Source organism: Pseudorca crassidens, chromosome 3 (assembly GCF_039906515.1).
Source record: "Pseudorca crassidens isolate mPseCra1 chromosome 3, mPseCra1.hap1, whole genome shotgun sequence".
NCBI lineage: Eukaryota > Metazoa > Chordata > Mammalia > Artiodactyla > Delphinidae > Pseudorca > Pseudorca crassidens.
Window position 1 is genome coordinate 172442208 of NC_090298.1, and position 24226 is coordinate 172466433.

The 24226-nt window shown below is 58.5% G+C and overlaps 1 protein-coding gene across 5 annotated transcripts; it reads left to right on the top strand.

Annotated features, from left to right (window-relative positions):
* Positions 1-1282: 1282 nt before the first annotated feature.
* MIER2 (MIER family member 2) lies at positions 1283-23113 on the top strand. Of its 5 annotated transcripts, none has more exons than XM_067734595.1 (14): positions 1283-1335; positions 8655-8745; positions 9433-9575; positions 12894-13019; positions 13451-13574; positions 14085-14176; positions 14445-14514; positions 17919-18070; positions 18185-18266; positions 18367-18461; positions 20098-20222; positions 20306-20439; positions 21241-21679; positions 22130-23113. In XM_067734595.1, exons 1-14 carry the CDS (start codon positions 1327-1329, stop codon positions 22149-22151), a joined length of 1704 nt encoding a protein of 567 aa, XP_067590696.1. In that variant the 5' UTR covers positions 1283-1326; the 3' UTR covers positions 22152-23113. The 5 variants fall into 5 exon arrangements, with proteins under 5 accessions (XP_067590696.1, XP_067590697.1, XP_067590695.1 ...); XM_067734596.1 differs by having other exon boundaries at positions 14445-14505; XM_067734594.1 differs by having other exon boundaries at positions 17919-18266.
* The last annotated feature ends 1113 nt before the right edge of the window (positions 23114-24226 follow it).

Here is a 24226-nt window from a genome sequence, read left to right on the forward strand (position 1 = left end):
GGGATGAACGCATCCCTCTCTTCATCCGAATCGCCCTGCTCCCCCGCATTTTGCGGCTATTTGATGATTCTTGTCAAAGCTCCCTCCAAAGAGTCTCCTCTGGTTGCCCCAGGATGACTCAAGCCCTTTCCCTCGGTTTCTGCCACGTGTGATGATGACACAGAGCCCTACTGTCACTGCATCTGTTGGTGCATCTCCCTGCCTCACTGGAACTCTGGCTGTCCAGCGCCCAGTCGAGGGCGGCAGGGCGCACTGATTGACTGACTGATTGAGCAAGGACCCTCTGTCACAAGGGCCTGAACTCTCAGTCTGGGTGATGTATGCCAAGGTGAGTGGGGGCCCACGACTCATGTAACGTGTGACTTGTGCAGAGAGCAGGGCAGGCCTTCTAACAGGTGTTCTCTCTCCTGGCTGGTAGGTTCTCGGAGCGCTGGCATAATGCTTTTACATCAAGCATCGAACACGGTGCGTCTCACCTCCTCAGCGCCCCGATGACACTGATATCAACAACAGCTTGGAAAGGACTGGGGCTCCTGAATTCCCCCTCCCCCATTGCACTCTTCCCGGTTTGTGCAAGCCAGAAACCTGGGGGCCTGCTCTCTGCTTCTGCTCCAGCCACACCCTAGTCCCTGCTCAGGCCTCCTCACTGGCCCCCATGTCCCCTCTGTCTACACCTTCTGCCTGGATGCCCCCAGCTCGTCTCTGTCTAAGACGCGAGACGTGGGGGAATCCTTGTCAGGACCACTTTGTTCACTCTCCCCCTCAGTGCCCAGCGCAGGCCCATCACATTTCATCCATTAGTTACAACCCATGACAACCACAGTTCCTGAGCCAGCGGCCGGGCAGGCCTTCACCTCCCCTGCCCACCCGGGACACTCGGGTTCCAAGCCTCCAATGAGATCCGTCATCACTGGTGCAAACGTGCGGAAGGTTCTAGAACCTCGCTGCCCAGGCTTCAGTCCGGGCTCCGCCGCTCGCTCGTGCCCGGGTGGCCCGTCACTCCTGGGCTCCGTGTCTTTACCTGTAACACGGGGGCACTACAGATTGGAAGGAGGAACTGGGACCAGTGCTTAAGGCGTGCTTATCAGGAATTGGCATTTCCACCACGGCACCCCCACCTCCCAGACGAGGCCAAGGTCGCGAGACCCCGCAACCCGCGCCCGCCCGCGCGTCCCCGTCCGCGCACCTACTACGCGCCCGCCCGCCCGCGCCCCGCCCCCGGCTCCGCCCCGGCGCCCCCGCCCGCCCAGGGGCTGCAGCCAATGAGCGCGCGGCCCCGCATCCGGGGATCCCGGCGCGGCCACCGCCTCCCGCGCACACACGGCCATGGCGGAGGTGAGTGAGCGGGCCGGGGGAGCCGGCCCCCGCCCAGGCTTGCGCCCCCGCCGCCCGGCCCGGTCGCGTGGGGGCTCCGGGCGCCGGGACCCCTGCCCAGGGCTCGGGGCCGGGGCGCGGCGCTGCTTCCGTCGGGGCCCCAGGGGCGCTGGGCTCCGTCGGCGGCCGCCCCCGGCCCCCCCCTCCCGGCTGCCACATCGCGGGCGGCAGAGCGCATGTGTGGCGCGGGGGGCGGGGGCGTGGGGCGGGGAGGGGGCTGCGGGGGCGGGGAAGGGGTGAGCGCCCAAGGTTTCCCGCTCCCCCGCCCGCCGCCCCCGGCATCCGCCCCGCGTCTGCCAACTTAGCGGAGCACGCGCTCTCTCCGGACCCCGACTCACCAGACCCTCGGCCGCTGGACCCCCGCCCGCTGGCCACCCCCCCTCCCCCCGCCAGCAGGGCTTGCCCTACAGAGTCGCGCTTCCTCCGGACCCCAGCCCGCTGACCCCCCCACCCCCACCCCAGCGGCGCTGACCCCAAGGAGTCGCGCTCCCGCCGGACTCCGGGCGGGACTGGAGCTCTGACCTGGGGCCCTAACGGCGCGGATCCGGCCCGCGGGGGGCGTAGGGCTGCCTTTACCGGCGGGTTAAAGTTACTTCTCCGAGCCTCCTCTCTCTGTCCGGAAAGCGGGCCCAAGACCCCTTACCCCAAGTCCTTGGGGCCAGATGGATGTTGGAGTTCAGTGTTTCGGATTTGAGGGTTTGGGGTGTGATGTTTGAGCAAACTCACCTGGTATCGTTGGGATCAAGACACTGAATAGCTTCGTGGCGGGTCAAACCAGGGATGAAAAACTTTCACTTTGAGGGCTTTTTTGAATGTCGGATAAAACAGTGCGAACCTGCTCTCACTTTATAGGGCCCTAGTGAGGATGAAATGAATAATGCACCTATTAGGGACTCAGCAAACGTGACTCTTAGCGCAGACGTTCGGTTTGGGGATGCCAAGAAGGTCCCTGGACTCAGCAAGTGATCCTCACCCAATGGGTGGGGCCGCCCGGGCCCAGAGAGGAGCAGGCACCCACGCGGTGAGGTGCAGCCGGGTCCTGGGATGCTTGGCCTGGTTATGGGGCCACACTGGGTGTTTGTATCTTGGCACACTGTGGTTGGATGTTGTGGAGGGCAGGACTGGTCATACTCTCCCACCAGTGACCTTCTCAGAGGCAGCGACAGGCCCTGTGTTTGCGCCAAAAAGGGTGTGGGCATCTCAGTCCAAGGCCAGACCTCCCCAGCTAGTTCCTGCCTTACGCTGGGTGGCTGGACCAAAAGGGCCCTTCCAGAGTAGTTCTCCTACCTTTCCTACCTTAGAGGGTGTTTGGGGAAACAGGCCTCCTGGGTGGTGGCTGGACTTGTGGGACGGAGGCGGAAGCCGGGTCTCCCGATGTCCCTGCAGGGGCAGGGCGTTCTGTGTGTGCGTCTGCCCCAGGGGCCAGCTGTCTTGGCCTGGCAGGTAGCTGCGTGTTACAGGTGGATGGGGCAGACTCCCAGCCAGCCCGCCCCGAGCGCTGCGGGGTTTGGCTGTTGACTTTGCCCTGCCCAGTGTCACAGCAGCCGGGTGTCCAGGGTGCTCCTGTTGTCCTGTGTCCAGTTTGGGGTGGTGCCTGTTGAGTGAATTGGGGTGGTTTTCCTAAAAGAAAGTCCGAATGCCTGGCTCCATGGGAGGCCCTTAGGGCCTGGCAGTGAAGGACAACAGGTGTGCAAATTCCAGTCGTGGTGGGCATGGCCAGCCTCTGCCCAGGAGACCCGTTGTATTTCTGGAGCCTCTTACTCTGTGTGACCTTGGGTCGGTCACTCTCTCTGAGATGGGGAGGTCTCATGAGATCATGGCTCCGTGCTTGCACAGAGAAGCTGAACCTTGTGCAGTCACTGTCTTGAACTGATAAAAATGGCGGTTCGTAACCGAGCGGTAAGTGCTTGATCGGGATTAGCTGCCTGATTTCTGTTGCCGCCAAAGTAGCCACAGCACCGTGAGAGAAGGTGGGGCAGCTTCATGCTGCTTTCCTCGCGGATCCCAGCTTGCTCTTCGACAAACCTGAGTCCACCACCTCTGTCCTGTGCTTAAAAGACACGGCTTTTTGTTGTCCTCAGGGGAAAGCGCATCTCCTCCCCGTGACCCTTGGCCCGGTGGCATGATCTCTGAGGATCTCCCCCTGCGCCCTTCTCCACCCCCTGGGCTCCTTCTGTTTCCCTGTGCTGTCTGCAGCCTTGGGGGGACTCGCTGTGTGGTGCCGTCCCGCTGCCCTGGAGGCCTCGGCCTGGAGATGGCCACACAGGCCCTCCCTGGTTGTGCAGGCCCCCTACCCCATTTTCTCCCCTCAGTACTGTGCACATCTGCTTGTTTGTTATCTGTATCCCCAACGAGACGGCTGACTCGTCAGGACTGGACAGGCAGAACCTGTTTGTCGATTGACTGCTGTGCACCCAGTGCCTCTTGCCTCCCGGCCCAGAGCGGGTGCTCTACAGGCTGTCAGACAGGGATGAAGTGCTGGGTGGCCCAGCGGGACCAGGCACCTTTGCTGGGTGTAGGCGGGGGGTGGGGGGGGGTCTGGTTAACGCTGCTGCCTGATGAGTCACCTCGACACTCAGTTCCTCAAAGCAGCCATCGGTTTTTTTTTTGGCGATACACGGGCCTCTCACTGTTGTGGCCTCTCCTGTTGGCGGAGCACAGGCTCCGGACGCACAGGCTCAGCGGCCATGGCTCACGGGCCCATCCGCTCCGCGGCATGTAGGATCTTCCCGGACCAGGGCACGAACCCGTGTCCCCTGCATCGGCAGGCGGACTCTCAACCACTGCGCCACCAGGGAAGCCCCAGCCATCAGTTTTTAATTACCTGTCACGGTTCTGAGGGCTGACTGGTCCCTCATGTGGTTGCGGTTGGTTGGTGGCTGGGCTGAGCCAGCCCCAGTGGAGGGAAGCATCCTCGCCCACGTGTGGCTGTGATGCCGCCTGCTGGCGTGGCCTCTCCTTGTGGCTTGTGCTTCCTCACAGCATGGGCGGCTGTGGGAACTGCACTGCATTTCACAGCTTAGTCTTGGGGGTCACGTGGAAGCCCTCTCACCAGAGTCCCAGGCCCAGCCCTCGCACGGGGTGGGGAGGCATGTCGGTGTCCCATGCCTGGAGGAACGCCTGTGGGTGGCGTGCCTGGGCCTTCCCGCCCTGGGCTTGCTCCCTCTTCCACCCCACTCACCTTTGGGACCAAGTCCGTAGAATGCTGTCTTCCTTCCTTCTTTCCTCCCCCACCCCCACACTTTTTTTTCCCTTCTTTTTCTTTTTAACCCAGAACGTGCTTAGTCAGCTCCTCATCCGTTTCCTTCTCCCACCTTGGCAAAACAGGGGCCTTAGGCTTGGGCGGGACCATCCAGGGTGCTGGAAACGGCGGGTGACTGACTTGACCTCTCTGAGCTGCAAGTCCCTTATTTCTCTTATGAAGAAAATGATTACACAACCTCTTGAGGACCCAGTGAGGAAATCAGTGTGGAAATTCCTACTAAACTTCTTTTTCTAAAACTTGAAAATTTAGTTTATTAACTATTGTATTCTATATATATATTTTTTGTAAACAGCCTTACTGAGGTATAATTCATTTACTATACAATTCATTCATTTTAATGTGTGCGATTCAGTGGTTCTTCGTATATTCATAGAGTTGTGCAGCCATCACCAGTCAATTTTGGAACATTTTCACCAGCCCAAAAGAAACCGTGCACTCATTAGTCATCTCTCCCCCATCCGTGTCCCCAGCCCCTGACAACCAGGAACCGACTCTCTGTGTCTGCGCATCTGCCTGTTCTGGACGTTCCCCGTCAGTGGAATCGCACCCTATGTGTCCTTCTGTGTCTGGCTTCTCACTGAGCATCGTGTTCTCAAGGTTGTCCACGTGGTAGCGAGTGTCAGGGCTTCTCCTCTTTTCCTGGCTGAGTAATACTCCATCCGATGGCCATTTGGGTTCTTTCCTCCTTTGGCTGTTGTGAGTCATGCTGCTGAGAACACTCGTGAACAGGTCTCAGCGTGGATGAATGTTTTTGTCTCTCTTGGGTGTTTCAGGGAGGAGAGGCTTAACTTTTCCCTCTGCCCCCCCTGGGTCCCTGGCTGGGACTCCATGGTTCAGGCTGACAAGGGCAGCTTTGGGAGAGAGAAATAGGCAGCTTGTTAACCAGGTGGTGTGCGTCATGCGGAAGAACCCGGCGAGGAGTCCCCAAAGGGGTGGTCAGGGCGCAGGAGTGTGTGAACATCAGGGCGGTCAGTGCAGAGGGAAGGCCTTGACCTCTGGGGGCCGTGCCTTATGGGTGGAGGGGAGTGGGGCTGGTCAGTAGACTGTGCTCTGCCTCGGGGCCGGGTCTGCTTTCTCACCTGCCTTCACTGATGGTCACCCTGTGCTAGGGTGGCATGTTGGGGGGCATCCGGTGACACCCAGGTGTATTCCCTGTGCTGTCCCATTGCACGTCCCCTCCCTCAAGTGCCTGCATTCCCTCCACACTTGATAGCATGTGTCCTCCTGGTCACAGAAGTGGTGTCTGACATGTGCTTATTTGCTGTCCCTAATGCTGAGCTTTGCTTCCACCTGCCGATTGGCCATTTGTGTATCTCTTTGAAGGAATGTCTATTCAGAGACTTTGCCTGTTCGTCCCTTTAGAAAGGGACTGTATGATTTGCAAATATCTTTTACCGGTCTGTGAGTTGTCTTTAAATTTTTAATTTTGATGAAGTCCAGTTTATCTATTTTTCTTTTGTTGATTATGCTTTTTGTGTCTTATCTAAGAAACCATTGCCTGGTAAGAAAGATTTATCACTATGATTTCTTCTAAGAGTTTTATAGTGTTAGCTCTTATATTTGAGGTCTTTGATCCAGTTTGAGTGAGTTTTTATGTGCGGTGTAGGATAGGAGTTGAATGTTATTATTTTGCGTTTGGATATCCAATTGCCCTAGCACTGTTTGTTGAAAAGACTGTTCATTCTGCATTGAATTTTTCTGTCACCCCTTTAAAAATTCGCTTGGCTGTAAATATATGGGTTTGTGTTTGAATTCTCAGTTCTATTAATTTGATCTAAATATCTAGCCTTATGTCAGCACCACACTGTTTTGATTACTGCAGCTTTGGAGTACTTTTGAGACTGGGAAGTGTTCTTCCTTTTCAAGATTGTTCTAGCTGTTTGGGGTCCCCTGAGTTTTCATATGATTTTTGGAGTCTGTCAGTTTCTACATAGAAGCCCAGTGGGATTCTGATAGGCATTTTGTTGGATCTGTAGATGAATTGGGGAGTATTGACATCTTAGCAATAGTCTTTTGAGCTATGAATATAGTATGTCTTTCCATTTATGTAGATCTTTAGTTTCTTTCAATGTGTTTTGCACTTTTCAGAGTATTAGTTTTGAATTTCTTTTGCCACATTTATTCCTAAGTATTTTATTCTTTTTGGTGCTATTGGAAATGGAATTGTTTTCCTTATTTTCTTTTTGGATTGTTCATTGCTAGTATACAGGAGTAAAGTTGATTTTTGTAGATTATCTTGTGTCTTGCAGCCTTGCTGAACTCATTTATTAGTTCTGGTTTCTTTAGTGGATTCTTTAGTATCCTCTGTGTCCCAGGTCATGACTTGCCTTTCCAATTTGGATTCCTTTTATTTTACTTTCCTGTCCCGACTGCTGCCTCCTCCAGGACGACGTTGTGAAGAGACCGTGCTCTGGTTTTGGGGGAGGCGCTAGCCATCTGCCTCAGGGGTGGCAGTAGCTGGGGTTTGGATGGACGCCCTTTTCAGGAAGTTCCCTTGCAGCCTTCATATGTCGAGTGTTTTCATCATGAAAGGGTGTTGGACTCTGCTGTGTGCTGTCTCTGCATCTGCTGAGATGATTTTGGTGTGGGTTTTGTGTTTAGCCTGTCGCTGTGCTGGTTGTGTTGGGTGTCACACCTGTGCTGCATCCCTGCTCTGAGCCTCTCCTCATTGGTGTGCAGTGTTCTCTGTATGCCGTTGAACTCAGTTTGCTTGGGTTTTGTTGAGTTTTGTGTTTCTGTTTGTAAGAGATATTGGTCTAGTTTTCTTGTTCTTAATAAATTTTTGAACATTGTGATAATGGTAGCTTTTTTTAAAGACAATTAGAAAAAAGTTTATTTACTTATTTATTTGGCTGCCCTGGGTCTTTGGTTGCAGCATGCGGGATCTTTAGTTGCGGCATGTGAACTCTTAGTTGCGGCATTTGGGATCTAGTTCCCTGACCAGGGATTGAACCCAGGACCCCTGCGTTGGGAGCGTGGACTCTCAGCTACTGGACCACCAGGGAAGTCCCAGTGGTAGCTGTTATGATGCTTTCATTTGCACTTTTAAAAAATTTGAGGTATAACTTATGTGCTTCAAAATATACCCATCTAAAATGTTTAATTCAGTGATTATTAGTATGTTCACAAAGTTTTGAGCCCTTCACTTTTGTCTGGAACATTCCATCACCCCAGAAAAACACCTGACCCCATCAGCAGTCACCCCAGCCCCTGACAACCAGGAACCCACTGTCTGTGGATTTGCCTGTTCTGGATGTTTCCCATCAGTGGAATCACACCCTGTGTGTCCTTCTGTGTCTGGCTTCTCTCACTGAGCATCGTGTTCTCAGGGTCTGTCCACCTGGTAGCGAGTGTCAGTGCTTCACCCCTTTTCATGGCCAAGTAATATTTTATCATAAGGATGGACCACGTCTTGTTTATTCATTCACCTGGTGATGGGCATTTGGGTGTTTACACATTTTGGCTGTGGTAAGTCATGCTTCTGTGAACACCTGTGTACACCTTTTATGGACACATGTTTTTGGTTCTTTGGGGTGTGTACCTAGGAGTAGAATTAATTGCTGGGTCATTTGGTAACTGTTTACTTTTGGAGGAATTCCCAGATTTCTCCATAGTGGCTGTTTGCCTTTTTAAGACAAAGTTTCGGAGGCTGGTCCCTTGTGCAGTGGCTGTGGTGTCAGCACCTGGCTGCGGGGTGTGGCACCAGGGCTGTGTGTGGGCCTGGGTCACCTGGGCCCCGTGTCCTGGGCTGTGATCAGCACTGCTGGTGGCCGGCCGTCCCAGGCTCCTCACGGTGCCCGTGGGTGCCGTTCCCGCCGCCGGCCCTAGGCCCTCCCTGCCTGTCTCCGCAGGGACGCTTGGACTCCAGCGCAGCTACACACCTGGCCCGCCTTGACCCCCACCCCAGCCCGCGGAGGCCTTCTGTTACCTGGTGCCCCATGCCCCCGGGGCTGGCTCTGACCCTCCACCGCCCTGTCTGGCCGCGGGGCCCTAATCCTGCTCGTCTCCTCTGCAGGCCTCCTCGCTAGAGAGGCGGAGCCCTGGCCTGGCCTCTTGCCTCTCTCACAGCCTGTGCCCTGGGGAGCCCGGCTTGCAGACCACAGCAGGTACCTTCCTCCCTGGGGCCCGGGCCTTGGCAGGTGCGAGAGACGGCACACTGGCCCCTGGAGCCTTGGGATGGGGCGTGCGGGCGGGGTGGCCAGGGCTGTCTCCTGTTGTCCAGACCGAGTGCCTCCGTTCTCCAGAGCTTCCTGGCCAACCCCGGGCCCAGGCTGTGGGTGGGGGCTGCAGGAGGGGGCGGTGCTGGGCAGGCACTCTCCCTCCCCGGGGCCCTGCGCCTCCCCTGAGCTGGCCGCCTGCCCCTCCCGTCTGCTCCCTGTGGCTCTGCCCCCCTCTGCTGCACTCGGGACCCACATGCAGGTCCAGCCTGGGCCCTCGCTGCTCCCTGGCTGGGGTTGAGTGAGACCTAGCTATTTCCTTTTTTGTTTTGTTTCTTCTAAAAATCAACTCATTGAAGACCAGTCATGGAGAGAGAGCAGTGAACACATCCTGGTTCTTTGGGGAAAACCCCAGATCTGGTCACGTCCCCCAGCTGCTGGGCCGAGGCCAGAGGAGGGCTGAGCATCGGTTGGGCTGCTGCGTGCCGACCCCGGCCCACGTGGACACACGCGCGTGCATACACCCCTGTGGTGGCAGCTGGGCCCCCGAGGCTTCCTCCGCCCTGTGGTCATCTGCAGAAGCTCAGTGGTTGGGATGGTGGCAAGGAGCTCACGCGGGCCTATGTCTCTCCACAGTGGTGTCCATGGGGTCCGCAGACCATCAGTTCCACCTGGCGGAGATCCTGTCTCGGAACTACGGTGTCCAGGAGGAGCATGAAGGGGCTGCGCGGGGCCCAGAGAAGCCGGAGGAGGAGCTAGAGAAGGACTTCGTCTCCCAGGTACCCGGTGGGCGGGGCGTCCAGGGGGCATCGCCGCTGCTCCGTCCGCCTGGTCTCTGAGCTCCTCGGACTCCACGACGACCTGTGCCGCCGACCCTCTGTCTGCACAGGCCAGACCATGCTGGGCACTGAGGTCAAGGGATGGACCAGGCCAGTCCCGCCTTCATGGGGCGCTGGGCTCCAGACGAGCGAGTGGCTGGACATTGAACTCACTGTTCTCAAACTTTTTGCCCGCAGAACTCGCTTTTGTGCTCTTAAAAATTATTGAGGGTCTCAAGGAGCTTTGTTTATGTTGGTGATACGACAGACCCATTGTTAGTAGAAAGAACACATTTTTAGGAAAATGAAAAATAACTATTTTCAAGACAAAAAAATTAGGGAGAAGAGTGGACTAGTTTGACATTTTTGTAAATCTCTGTGAACGCTGTCTTTTAAGGCAGACGTTAGTCTGCTGTGATTTGTTCTTTTGGTTAAAGTGTAAATCTAGCCTCATATAGATCTGTTCTGGTTATTTTTTTTTTAAATAAATTTATTTATTTATTTATTTATTTATTTATTTTTGGCTGTGTTGGGTCTTCGCTTCTGTGCGAGGGCTTTCTCTAGTTGCGGCCAGCGGGGGCCGCTCACTGTCGTGGCCTCTCTTGTTGCCGAGCACAGGCTCAGCAGTTGTGGCTCATGGGCCCAGTTGCTCCGTGGCATGTGGGAATCTTCCCAGACCAGGGCTCGAACCAGTGTCCCCTGCATTGGCAGGCGGACTCTCAACCACTGCGCCACCAGGGAAGCCCTGAGGGCGGAGTATTTAACAATCTTTTCAGATAACTGGATATTCTTTGATGCTGCTCCAAGATGCAGCAAGTGGTAGTTTTGTGAAGTGAATTCTATAAGCAGATCCAGGAAAGTTTCTGTCCTTGGTGTTAAGATCCATTGGTCTTGACCCGTGTGTGATCTTGTCACCTTCTGCGTGGATGAGATGTTTGGTGAATATTGGTTCTGTGACGTATGAATCTTCCACATGTCCACAGAGTTCGCTGTATGAAATCTAGAAAGCGCACTTTGTTAATACCACAGACTGTGCTGCTTAAACAATAGACATTTATTTTTGTGCAGTTTTGGAGGCCAGAAGTCCCAGACCAGGGCCTGGCAAGGCTGTGTCTGGTGGGGGCCTGCTTCGCGGCTGCAGACGCTGCTTCTCGCCGTGTTCTCTCGGGGAGAGCTAGCTCTCTGGTGTCTCTTCTTATGAGGACACTGATCCTGTTGCATCAGGGCTCCATCCTTGTGGCCTCATTTAACTTCACTTATTTCCGTAAAGGCCCCATCTCCAAACACAGTCACATTGGAGCTTCATCATATCAATTTGGGGCAGGGGGACACACAAACATGCAGTCCATTAAATGTCAACACTGATCTCACCAGATGTCTTTTAAGTCCTGGGACTTGAGTGGTTTTTTGTTTGTTTTTTTGCGGTACGTGGGCCTCTCTCTGCTGTGGCCTCTCCCGTTGCGGAGCACAGGCTCCGGACGTGCAGGCTCAGCGGCCATGGCTCACGGGCCCAGCCGCTCCGCGGCATGTGGGATCTTCCCAGTCCGGGGCACGAACCCGTGTCCCCTGCATCGGCAGACGGACTCTCAACCAGTGCGCCACCAGGGAAGCCCTGAGTGTTTTTTTAAGGAGTAATCATAGGGCATTTATTTAGCTTGGTGCTGTGTATCACTTGGTGCCCATTTGGTCTTATAACCAAAACATGTCTTCTGTTCAAAAAAGAAAAATCAGTTTTAAGGAGTTCAGCTTGAATTCAGAACTTCTCAAAAGTAACCAAAAAGAAAAAAAAATCAGCTATTCATTAGCTAAATTACCTCAGCTATGCTTTCTTCAGGGGAGTTCCCTGGAGGTCCAGTGGTTAGGACTCTGCGCTTTCACTGATGTGACCCGAGTTCAATCCCTGATCAGGTAATTGAGATCCCCCAAGGCATGCGGCACGGCCAAAAAAAAAAAAAATTCTTCAGGTATAATTTTTGTGAACTGATTAAAAGAAAGAACTTAATATCCAAAGCAAAATGAGAAACACCTGCCTTTTATATTCCCTCACCAGCGGGCATTGTGGTTTATGAAGTTCACGCTGTCACATCCAAGTTTTCCACAATTGGAATTTTGTGCTTGAAAGCTTTTACGCTGAGTTTTACTCCGTCAAGAAGCGCAGTCGGTGGTCTCCCTCGTCTGGCCAGTGCCTGGCAGGAGGCGGGAGTTGTCCGCCAGCCCTGAGCTCCAGGGTGCCGTCTCCATTACTCCCTTTTCCTCCCACAGAAGATCAAAACGACACCCGCTCAGGGTGAGCTTTCATAAAATCCATAGCGTCACACAGGCATTGCAGGGTATTCTTTAGTGAGACGGGCATCTCTTGAAGCCCTTAGTGAGCACGTTGATGCTCGCGCACTTTGGTGCCCCTGCCCTGACCTCAAAGGCTGCCCCAGCCGCCCCCGTGCTGCTCCTCAGGTTGCTTCCCGGGGAGCCACCATGTCAGCTCCCACACCACCCACAGGTGCACAGTTAGAAACTGGGAGAGGCACAGGGCGTGTGCAGGAGGCTGGAAGCCGACTGAGACCCTCAGCAGTCAGGACGCAGCATGGCCAGCGGCACTGGCCTCGAGCAGGCGAGGTTTGCAGAAACAGGATTGGAAAGCAGTACCGGAGTGGAAGGTAGTGGTAGTTTTTGCCTCTTCCTTCCCGGTAATTAAGGGTCTTATTTCTGTCTCTTGTCATATCGCGGTGGCTCCAAGTGTCAGCTGTGTTAGGCAGCCGTGGGGCCCTCGGGCGTCCTCTTGTTTGTTGTTGGTGCGGCGAGGGTCAGCCGCCTCTCTGTTACATTGATGAGGCGTCCATCTCTTTACTTAGCATACTGAGGGTTTTAAAAAATCAGGAGTGATGTTGGTTTGACCAGATGCCTTTTTTACGTTCATTAAAGGACCATGTTTTTCCCCTTCTTGTTTATTGGTGTCCCGTGTGGTGACAGTTGATTTCCAGACACTGGGAGTCCTTGCAGTGCTTGAGTGGAGCTTGCACAGGCCTGGGCGGGGAGGTGGAGGTGGACGGGAGCCTGGCCAGCTCTGCCCTTCGCGGCCAGGGGCGTTGGGCAGACAGCGGACGCCTCTGGGCTCAGGTGTCTCATCGGTTCCCTCCTGGGGCTGTGAGGGGCCCTTAGATGAGGGGCTGGGCCTGCGGTTTGGCTGGGGTGAGTCTCTGTGACTGGTCGTGGGGCTGACGGGCTCAGGGGTGGGGGAGCAGAGCCCCAGAGCAGCCCTGCCGACAGAGCCCTGCCCCCCAGAGCAGCGACATGCCCCTTGACGAGCTGCTGGCCCTCTACGGCTACGAGCCCTCGGACCCCATTTCGGAGCGCCAGAGTGAGGGCAGCGATGCCACAACCAACCTCCCGGACATGACCCTGGACAAGGTGAGGGGGCGGTTCTGGGGGTGGGCAGGAAGGCCCTAGACAGGCAGAAGCGCGGCTTATAGCCTGGCAGTGTGGGTATAGCTAGTGCTGCCGGCTCTGGCCACACACCCAGGGTCAGGGTGGTCGCAGGGACGGCTCTGGGAGGGAGAGACGCTCCGGATCCCGAGCAGGTCGTGGCCTGGCCAGAAGGGAGGGGCTCTGACTGTCCTCAGCCTCGGGCGGAGGCCGTGTCCCTCCCCGACTCGGTGCCCCTGGCTGGCCCGCCCTTGTGCAAGTGCTTCGTCCGCGGAGCAGGGAGAGCAGCCCCGTGGGAGCCCTGCATGCCTAGAGGGAGGCTCGTCCGCCTTGGCACCACCACTGCTGTTCGGGTTAGGGTTATTTGAGATTGTTAAAACAAACTGCAAAAACGTTCTCTACTTTCTTGTTAAAAGGAACAAATAGCGAAGGATTTGCTTTCAGGGGAAGAAGAGGAAGAAACACAGTCCTCAGCCGATGACCTCACCCCATCTGTGACCTCCCATGAGGCCTCTGACCTTTTCCCTAATCAGAGTGGATGTAGGTGTCCCACCCGCTCCTACCCCTGGGCCGCTGGGGACACAGACATCGGGACCCCTGGGGGTGCCCTTCTCCTGTTCGAGCCCCTGTAGGGACCCCTCTCCCCTGCCCTGCCCTGCTCTGCCAGTGAGCTGAGGCTGGTGACCTTGGTTTATGTGAGGAGGGAACGTGTTGGTTCCTGTGCCTGAAAGTCCCTTAGATCCAGGGCAGCGTCCTCGGGCCATGCGTCCCTCACTCCCTGTGCGTCTCTGTGGCCTGAGCAGGGACAGCGTGACGTGCTGGGGGTCTAGGCCCCTGGTTTACGACTGCAGCAGAGGGCGGCCTCCTGAGTCCCCGCTTCTGTGCCCGTCACAGCCCGTCACCCGGCCAGGGCCTGGACCCAGCTGCTTCTCAGGAGGGGCACACGTGGGGGTCAGGTGGATGGAGAATGGGGTGGAGGCCCCGGGGTCTGCTGGCTGGGGGGCCGCGCGGGGCCGAGGAGGTGCCTCACCTGCTGCTGTTTCCCCAAAGCCCGCTTCCTGCCTGATGCAGACAAGGAGCCTGGCTCCTCCAGCTCGTCGGACACCGAGGAGGACCCGCTTCCCGCCAACAAGTGTAAGAAGGTGCGTGGCCCTGACCCTGCGGCGCCCTCAGCGCGGCCTCTGCTGGGCTGGGGCTCGACTGCGAGTGAATGCCGTAGCCCCGAGGCCCCCCTACCCCTGCCCCAGGACTGGCTGCACTGGACACAGTCACACACACAGCTGGCCTCTGCCTCCCACCTCACACCTCGGGCCAGGCGGCCTGGCTCTGGGTGGCAGCCTGCAGCCCCCATCAGCACCACGCGCCTGGGCCTCCGTCTGCCCTGACTCTCCTGGGCCTTTGCCTTTGCAGGAGATCATGGTTGGGCCTCAGTTCCAAGCCGACCTCAGCAAGCTGCACTCGAACCGTCAGGGTGAGAAGCGTAAGTGGCCTGGGAGGTGGGGGACAGGGAGCAGGAGAAGTGCCAACCCCACTCCTCTAGGAGAGACTCCCGGGTCCAGCCAGAGCCAGTTCCCAGGTCCTCGGAGCAAGCCTGAGGGTCCTGGCCCAGGTCCGGTGGCCACCTCCCCGGGGCAGCTGAGCCTGCAGGACACTCTGGGAAGTGGCTGTCCCTCCCCGCTGGCTGGTCCTGGGCCCTGTGGGCCACCCACCCCCAGGGCTGCTGCGCTTGTTCCCCTGGGTGTGTGGGCTCTTCCCACGTCACCCACGCGTCAGTCCCTCGCCTCGTCCAGGACTCGTCCCACATGCCCTCCAGAGACGTGTGTGTTTCTGCGTTCTGCCTGGCCCTGTTCTTCAGGGCGCTCACCATCCTGGACTTGTAGTCTGTCTGTCTCTCGATCCCGCTGGCATGAATGTGCGTTGCGTACGCTACGGTGTTGGGTTCCCTCGTGTGCACGTGCCACGCCACGTTGACTCATCCTCCTGCTGGTCAGTGTTCACGGTGGTTTGCCCTGTGGTTGTCTTCGTGGACACACACACTTGTTCCTGGGGCGTCATCAGTAGGCACCGAGTGGGGCCCCCGCTTGCCAGCAGCGTGGGAGTTCCAGTTGCTCTGTGTCCTCATCAGCGCTTGGTGTGGTCTGCCTTGTTGACGGGTGTGGAGTTGTGCCCGTTGTGGCTTTAATTTGCGATTACTGGCCACTTGGTGTCTCTTGGGAGGAGCCTGCTGAGGCCTTTCCCCTTTTCAATTGGGTTGCCTTTCTCTGGTGACTTTCTGTGTGGATGCACATCCTTGGTTGGCTGTGTGCACGGCAGACGTTTTCTCCCAGTCTGTGGTGTCTGATTTCAGTGAAATCCAGCTTGTCTTTATTTTAGCCAGAGTGTGTTTGTATGCTGTCTAGGGAGTCTGCAGGTCTTGAAGATATGTTCTTTTATTTCCCCTTTTATGTTGGCATCTATGATCTAATTTAATTTTAATGTATGGTTGGAGGTATGGGTCAGGGTTGACCCCACCACCACCACCCCCAGCCCTGCATATGGAAAAGTCCATTCTTTCCCCCACTGAATTGCAGTGGTGCCTTTATCAGGACTCGTGTCCGTAATGTATATCTGCCTTTTGGGGCTTCTCTTCTGTTGTTCTCTTGTCTAACCCTGGGTCCTTACCACTCTCTTAATTATTGCAGCTTTGAAGTTAGTCTGAGATGGTGCAAACCCTCCAACTTTGTAACTTTTATTTGTATGTCCACATAAGTTTTCAAATTAGCTTGTCATTTGTCTCAAAAATGCCTGCTAGGATTTTGATTATGGTTGCATTGGCTCTTTATTAATTTGGGGGAGATTGATACATTAACGATATTGACACTTCCAGTTCACAAACATAGCTTACTTCTCTGCTTAGGTCTTGTTATTTTCGGCAGTTTTTAGAGTTTTCAGTATAGCAGTCTTGTGAAATGCAGAAATGCAGTTTATTATTTTCAGTAATCTTGTACACAGTGACTTGGCTAAATTCACTTACTAATTTTATTACCTTGTAGATTCTTTCGCACTTTTAGACACATACAATCATATCATTTGTGTATGATAACTTTACTTCTTTCTTTGTGATCTTTTTATATTTTATTTTTCTTGCATTACTGCACTGACTCCTTTGTGTGTGTGTGTGTGTGTGTGTGTGTTTTTAATAAATTTATTTATTTATTTATTTTTGGCTGTGTTGGGTCTTCATTGCTGTGTGCGGGCTCTCTCTAGTCACGGTGAGCGGGGGCTACTCTTCGTTGCGGTGCGCGGGCTTCTTATTGTGGTGGCTTCTCTTGTTGTGGAGCATGGGCTCTAGGTGCGTGGGCTTCAGTAGTTGTGGCATGTGGGCTCAGTAGTTGTGGCTCGTGGGCTCTAGAGTGCAGGCTCAGTAGTTGTGGCGCACAGGTTTAGTTGCTCCGCGGCATGTGGGATCTTCCCGGACCAGGGCTCGAACCAGTGTCCCCTGCATTGGCAGGTGCTTAACCACTGCACCACTGCTTGGCCATTATCTCTTCAAAATTGGTCCTGTGCTTTGTCCTCTTCCTCCATGACTCAGTTATACATGTCTTAGGTTGCTTGACCATCTTACACATGTCCCACACTATGTTCTCTTTAAGCTTCAGTTTGATTTTTTTGAATGGAATTCTTTCCAGTTTCACTAATCACGTCTTCTGCTGCTGTTGAAGCTGCCCAGTGGGTTCATAATTCACACACTGCATTTTCCAGCCCTGGAATGTCCATGTGATTCTTTTGAATTGATTTCAGTTCCAGCTTTCCATTGATTTTGTCCTTTTCCCTAAAGCGTTAATCATAGTTATACTGAAGTCCTGTCTGCTAACTCTGATGTCCAGCTGTTTGTGGAGTTACGTGTTGTCACGTGGTTTACCTCTCACCTTCACGCCATAGGTAGACACACGGCGATGGTGGCAGGTGTCGCTTTTTCTCTAGAGAGGGGCTGGGACTCGGGCTTGACTTTGCAGATGGAGAGAGGTGGTCGCAGGTCTACAGGGGCGCCAGCCCCAGAGTCGCTGGTTCCCTCACAAGAGCGAGTCCAGTATGGAGCCGGTTCCACTCTTCAGCCACTGCGCTGGTGTTTGGCTTGTGTGTGTTGTTTAGTTTTTGGCCCCTGTGGTTCTTCCCTGAGTAATCAAGAGATGCTGACACTGGGGTCTCCCCAGGCTTGGCCCTGAACTCTCCCTTCTGCCTCTTGCTGCCACGTCCTTCCCCCCGCTGGAGGCTGTCCCCCCCCCGCCCCGCCCCAAAGCAGACTGCAGCCAGAGTCCCTTTCTTATCCTTCCTTAATGCACCTGCCCCCCTCCCCCGCCATGGTAGGACCTCTACTGCCCTCTCCTCCCCTCCCTCCTCTCCCCGGGAGGTCTGCTCTCACGTGGCTCGTGTGATGCTGATGCTGCGGTTATAGGGACTGAGGCAGCCATGGGAGCTCTTGCCTGAGCGAGGCCGCTGGCACCCAGGTCTCCCCACTGTGCTTGATCGAGTCTGGGCTCTTCTCGCTGCTCCCTTGGGCCTCTGCCTTTCGCCTCTCTGAGCTCGTCCTGCAGCCCCTCCTCATGGGCCACGCTCAGAAGTCCCCCTTCCAGCCTGGGCTAGTTGCTGCCCCCTCTGGGACGCTGGCCTTGATAACTGGCTGCTCAGGGCCCACTGACCTCCCACCCCTTCCTGCCTTCCTGCCATCTCGAGCACCCAGGTGCCCGGAGCTGGCCCTGTGAGACGCAGAGGTGGAGGCCCAGGCCCCGATGGGCCCTTGTCCTCCAGAGGGGCTGAGTTGGCCTGCTGGTGATGGTTTTGGGGAGGAGGTCAGAGGAGGTGCAGACTGCGTGCCGGCACGTGAACTTGCCCCCTCCTGCACAGTCTATGAGAATGAAGACCAGCTGCTCTGGGACCCCAGCATCCTTCCTGAGGGGGCGGTGGAGGAGTTCCTGTACCGGGCGGCGAAGCGGCGGTGGCGCGAGGTGGCTGAGTCTCAGCTCCCGGAGGGAGAGGCGGTGAAAGACAGCGAGCAGGTGGGTGGCCCTGGGGGCGGAGGAGCCATGGGGCGGGGGCCAGTGTGGTTGTGTGATTGTGACGAATTCAAGGGAAACCACTTGTCCTGGGCAATGGTGGCTCCCCTCCCCCAGGCACTGTATGAGCTGGTGAAATGCAACTTCAATGCCGAGGAGGCCCTGCGGAGGCTGCGGTTCAACGTGAAGGTGATCCGAGGTGAGCGCAGCCCCAGCCCCGGCCCCCCCCACCCCCCACCCCCGCCACGGACCGCGCTGACCAACCCGCCCCCCTCCCCCCACCGCTCCAACCTTCTCAGACGGGCTGTGCGCCTGGAGCGAGGAGGAGCGCCGCAACTTCGAGCACGGCTTCCGTGTGCATGGCAAGAACTTCCACCTGATCCAGGCCAACAAGGTGAGGCCCTGCCCGCCCGCCCGCCCGCCGCCGCGCCTCCCGGCCCGCTGGGGGCTGCTCTGGGGCTGGAGGGCTTGGCAGCCGGCACAGTTGTTGTCTACCCGCAGCGGGAGTCAGAACGAACCCCAGGCTCGTGGTGGGCTCCCTGGCTCATCTTCCTCTAGTTCCCCCATCCCCCGGAAAGGTTCCAATCTGGGGAAGGGTCTCGTGCCCACTGCCAGTCCCCCAGCGCTGACCCCCGCCTGGATCTCCCACGTCACCCCCTTGCCGTGGGGACTGAGGGTCTCCATATTCACTCCATCCAGGGACACATGCTCTCCCACCATTGCACCAAATAGGCATGACCGAAGTGGCTGCTAATGCCAGGTCCCCATGCCCGTCTCCACATCCATGTCCCCCCCACCCCCGTCCTCCCCAGGCCCGTGTCCCTAACACCAGGCCTGGGTCACTGGTCTCCCCACACCCCGCTTGGGTGCTCCCTGCCTGTGGCTCCCTTGTAATGACTCCCACGCTGACCTCTGTCACTGCCCCGGCCCTCTGCCCCCAGCCCTGGACATCTGCCTGGCCAGGCACCCGTGGCTCGTCTGGGAACCTGGCTGTCCCTCTGCGCCGTTACAGTGGCTCCCACTCCGGCCCCTCGTCCCTGTCTTGTCTTGCTCCCCTGGGGCCGGCAGCCCTGCCACTCCCACTCCCCACAGGTGGAGGAGCAGGGCCTGGCCGGCACCGGGCTCACGCTTGCCGTCTGAGCGTCTTCCCTGGGAGGTTGCCGCGGGTGAGGGGCCCTCGCGGGGCTCTGTAGGACAGGGATGGTGCCCCTCTGACCGAACCCGGCACGGCCAGGCAGCACTTGGTCCTCTGGGACTGGCGCCCGCGCCTCCCGCCTCGCCTGTCCCATGGCAGAGGCCGCTTCTGCCCCAGAACCTGCTGGGCTGCTGCCTTTGTGTCCTGACCTGCTGGCTGCCGCACGCCCCCCACCCAGCTTAGGGCTGGTGACCTCTCCCACTGGAGTCTCAGGTCTGCCGTGAAGCTGGCCTCGGGGAGGCTCGTTGCACGAGGGGGTTTCGGTGAGAAGATCAGGCAGTCCCTGGATGCCCCTGCGCCTGCTTGTCTCAGCCCTCCCCAGGCACGGGCGCTGGGTCCCGCGGGGGTGGGGTTGTCAGCTGCGGGCGCAGCCCTGGCCTTGCTGCGGGTGATCCTCCGAGATGGGAAGACGCCCCGATCGCTCACCCTGGACACGAGCCCGCGGGGCGAGCTTGGCCTTCCAGGATGCAGGCCTGGCTTTTTGTGCTGCGTTGTAAATATGCCCTCAAGTTGGCTCACGCACCCGGCGTGCCCTTGTGCAGACGGCTCTCCCTGGAGCGCCAGTGACGCCCACGCTCAGTGAGAAGCGGGCTCGCTCTGCGTGCTCTCTGGGCCGGGGTTGTCTGCCCCCCTCCGCCGGGCCCGTGAGGAACAGAGCACACGTGGGTGCAGCCGTCCTCGGGGTGTCTGGGGCGAGGGAGGCGGACGGTGGGCCTGGAGCCGAGGCCGGGCACAGAGCGGGGGCAGCTAGATGGGGTGCTGAGCTAAGGGCACGGGGCGGTGGGGAGCAGGCTGGGAAGGGGCTGGGGGCCAAGCTGACCGGCACCGCCCGCAGGTGCGCACACGGTCCGTGGGCGAGTGCGTGGAGTATTACTACCTGTGGAAGAAGTCTGAGCGCTACGACTACTTCTCCCAGCAGACGCGGCTGGGCCGCCGGAAGTACGGCCCGTCGGGAACCACGTACGTGCCAGGTGCCCGTGGGGTGGTGGGGGAGGCGTCCTGGCCTGAGGCAGCCCCTGCCCTCACCTTTCCTCTCCCTGCAGGGACGCGGACCAGGACCTGGATGGCGGTGACCCCGATGGCCCTGGCCGCCCCCGCTCCTCGCCGCCCCTGCCTCTGCCTGCCACTGCCGACGGCCCGGGCCCTGAGCGGGACCCCCTGGCCCGGATGCGCACCGGTGAGTGGGGGGTGGCCCCTTTTCTCGGGGCGCTTCTCCCCGGCAGCCCAGCCTGGGCTGGTGGACACGGAGGAGTGAGTGGCATCCGGGGGCCAATGTCCCTTCACCCCCACGTGGTCTCACAGGGTGTCACACACGAGTCATCCTCGGGACTTGGCTCTCCACATGGGGGTACCCTGTGCGGCCTGGGGCCCAAGTGGGGCTGCTCTGCAGTCCCAGGTGGGAGCCCAGGGGGTGTTGCGCCCCCTTTGGTGTCTGGGCCCAGGACCGTGCAGGAGCAGGACAGAGCTCAGCTGGCGACTGCAGTTTCTGAAGGGGACCTCAGGGGACAAGGATGCTGCTTTGTGGGTCTGCTGGACGCTGGGGCTTCCCCTCTTCTGGCTCCAGGGTCCAGTTGGGTCTGTGGTGTGCCCGGGGGGTTGTCCGCGTGCCTGGCCCCACGGCCGTGTGCGAGAGCTCCCCGAGTCCACACCCCTCTCACTCTGTGAACTGCTGCGTCCTGTCCTGCCCTACAAGATGGGGGTCACGTCCTTCCCAGGCGGGGCCCTTAGCCTCAGTGTGCCCTTCCGGTGTGACAGGGCTTTTCTGCATCCCTGTGTGTCTTACGTGTTTGTGTGAGAGCGTTTTGTGAGGAGGGGTCCTTGGCTTTGCTGGACCCGGCAGGTTGGAGCCCCGCACCAGGCACAGCCTGAGGCGACTGTGGCTTTTGGGTGAGCAGGCCGTACCGGGTTGCCCTTGACCCGGTGGAGCTGGGCGTGGGCGTTGTCAGGGCCTGGCCACAGCCGTGTTCTCCCCCCACAGAGCCCCTGAGCATGGGCAGCAGCACGTCTGGGAGTCTCGGTGCGCCCGGGGAGGCCTGCGACAGCCCCCCGTCCTCGGAGCCAGGGCCCTGTTCGTTCCAGCCACCGGACGTAGACACGCCCCCGGCCGTGCCCCTGCCTCGGCGGCCCCCAGCCCTGGCTGAGCCAGCCTTCTACTCCCCCACCACGGCCGCTTCAGAGCCTGGTGCCAGCCCGAGGCTGGCTGTGGACTTGGCCCTGCCCGGGGCCCTCCCCGAGGAGCTGCCCCTCATCTCCAGCCACGTGGATATGGACGGAGAGCCCGAGGAGGCCGTGGCCCCCGCACAGGTGGCTTTGTCGGTTGCCGAGTTTGGACTCATCGGCATCGGGGACGTGAATCCCTTCCTGGCCGCCCACCCCGCGTGCCCGGCCCCTGCGCTGCACTCGGAGCCCCTGTCACAGTGAGTGCGGCCCCTCCCCGCTCCACCCCCAGCTGCTGTACCCCAGCCTCAGGCCAAGCTGGGGCCAGCGGGAGGGGTTGCCCCCGGGGCCGAGGATGGCATGGCCCGCGGAGCAGGCTAGTGGTTTCTTCAGCTTTATTCTGTCTTTATTTGGCTCATGTGTCTTCCTGGCTGGGTAATACATTCATGGGGCTCAGAATCCAAGAAGGTATAAACGGGGCCAGCGCCAGGTTCCTCCCGGCCCTGCCCAGGCGGCCGCCCAGGACAGTGCTGCCTCGAGAGGGGGAGGCCAGGCAGGCGGCTGTGCGGCTGTGCGGGCTGTGGGGGCGGCGTCTGCCGTGAGGCGGGGGCGGGGCCGTGGTCCAGCCCGCGTCCCGCCCACGCCCCCGTGCCGGGCCTCTTGCTCTGGGGTTGCACTGACCTCCTGTCTCTCCCTCTCTCCCCCTGCAGCTGTAACGTGATGACCTGTTGATCCCTGGCCACAGGCGGGCGTTTGTGGCCCAGATTGGACTTGGGGCCGCTGTGAGGCCTGCCTGTCAGTCTTCCTGACCCTCCCCTCCTCGCGGGCCTCCGGTAGCGCCTCTGCTCAGAGCACGTCAAGGACCGGGCTGAGCGGTGGCCCCTCCCCACGCCACACACGCACCAGCACTGCTGCCTGGCTCCAGCCTCTGCGCCCACCACGGGACCCATTGGGTGGCGGGGCGCGGAGGGCTGGCCCATCCAGCCAGCAGAGGCGAGGAAGGCGGCCGGGCCCCGCCAGGGACGTGGGGAGGTGGGGCCGGACGCCGCCCCTACCAGCAGCAGCCTCCGCCGGCACCCTCGGCACTCTGCTCGCCTGTCTCCCTGCGCCTGGCCGGACTTCGGGCTGCCCCCGCCCAGGGCTCAGGGGGCAGCTGCTACTCGGTGCCAAACCCTGTGGGGCACAGAGCCATATACCTCGATGTCGGCCCGCCCCGCCCTGACGTCCACCCGCTCTCTCCACTTCAGGAAAAGCCGCACTTTATGCCCCCACCCCACCCCCACCTCCACCCCGGGGCCCCTGGCAGCCTCGGACGTGGGTCTGAGGACGCAGAACTCACAGCCCCTTGGTACCGAGGCCTGTCGCCTGCCGCACTGAGGGGCCCGGCTCCAGCCCGTTTCCCTGACCCCCTAGGTCGTGTTTCTGTTGAGGCTTCCTAGCAAGGTGGCTTGGGGGCCTGGGCCTTCTCCTCTCCAGCCTCCTCGTTTTATTTATGTTTCTGTTTACAAATCGGAGTGGGGTCCTCCAGGGGCAGGGCAGCGCTCCCGGCCCCGGTGTCACCAAGGGGGGCTTTGGCTCGAGCCCGTCCGCAAGGCTGGACTCGACCTTCCCTCGGCCCACCAAGGACCACACTGTGAAGTGACAACTGCCTTGATCCCCTTGCTGTTTTATTTATTAAACTTGATTTGAAGCCCCGTGGGTGCCTCGTGGTGGGTCAGGTGGGTGGGACGCAAGGAGGTGCTGGGCCCCATCCAGGGACCTGGGGGCACGGGGGTCGTGGGGGAGCATGCTCTGTGTCTCAGTGACAGTGCGAGGGAGGTGGCCGTGCAACTGGAGGTGACTTCCAAGCTGGACCCTGATGGGGACAGGCCTGCCTGTGAGTGCGTGTGAGGGCGAGGCTGGGGCCTCACATGTGCGGGGCAGGGGCCCCTGTGGAGACTGGACGGGGAGGGAGGCCGAGTGGAGGAGGCTCGGGGGCCAGTCGTGCTGGGTGTGTGGAGTCGGGGGTCAGTCCTGGCAGAGCTGGCTGTGCCAGCATGGGAGCCCGGGGCGTTTGGGTGGGACGGGAGGGATTGGAATGGTTGTGACGGAGTTTTCGGTCTGTTCGCGCTTTCAGTGCTTCAGAGGTGGTGGTTGCTGTCCTCTGGTTTCCTCCTTTGTCAGTAAGTGGCGTCTCCAGGCTGGCTTCTTGCCCCGCTCTGTGCGTTTAAGGTTCCTCCGTGGCTGTTCGTGGCTTCGTTGTTCACTTCTTCGTGCTGAGTGTGTGTTTTCTGGAATGGACTGTGGCGTTGCTCCGCTCGCCTGCCCGAGGGCACCTCAGTGTCCTCGATGTGGTGGCGGTGGACGCAGCGCCCGTAAGCCCCCATGTGCAGGTGTGTGTTTGGTGAACACCCGGGAGCTGGACCGCGTGGTGGTTCCCCTGTGCTTTTGTGAGAACCTCCAGGGTGGCTGCCCCTCCGTGCGCCCCTGCCTGAGGCTGCCCGGCCCCGCAGCGCTTGGGGCTGTCGGGACCGTCCCAACAGGCGCTTCCCACGGCCCCCAAAGGCAGGCTCACCCTCCTGAGGCAGGAAGTGAGTCTGCACAGTGTGCTCTTCGCGCTCGTTGGCTGAAAATGTCCGTACCCCTCCTTGGTTTTTCAAGGACTGTTTTTCTTTTTAACTTGGTATAAGATTCTAGGTTTCCTTTTTTTCTTTCGGCATTTTTAAGATGTTCCATTTATTCCTGGGTTCTCTTGTTTCTGACGAGAAATTTGGCATTTTCACTTGTGTTCCCTAAATACGATGTCTTCTTTTTCCTACTGTGATTTT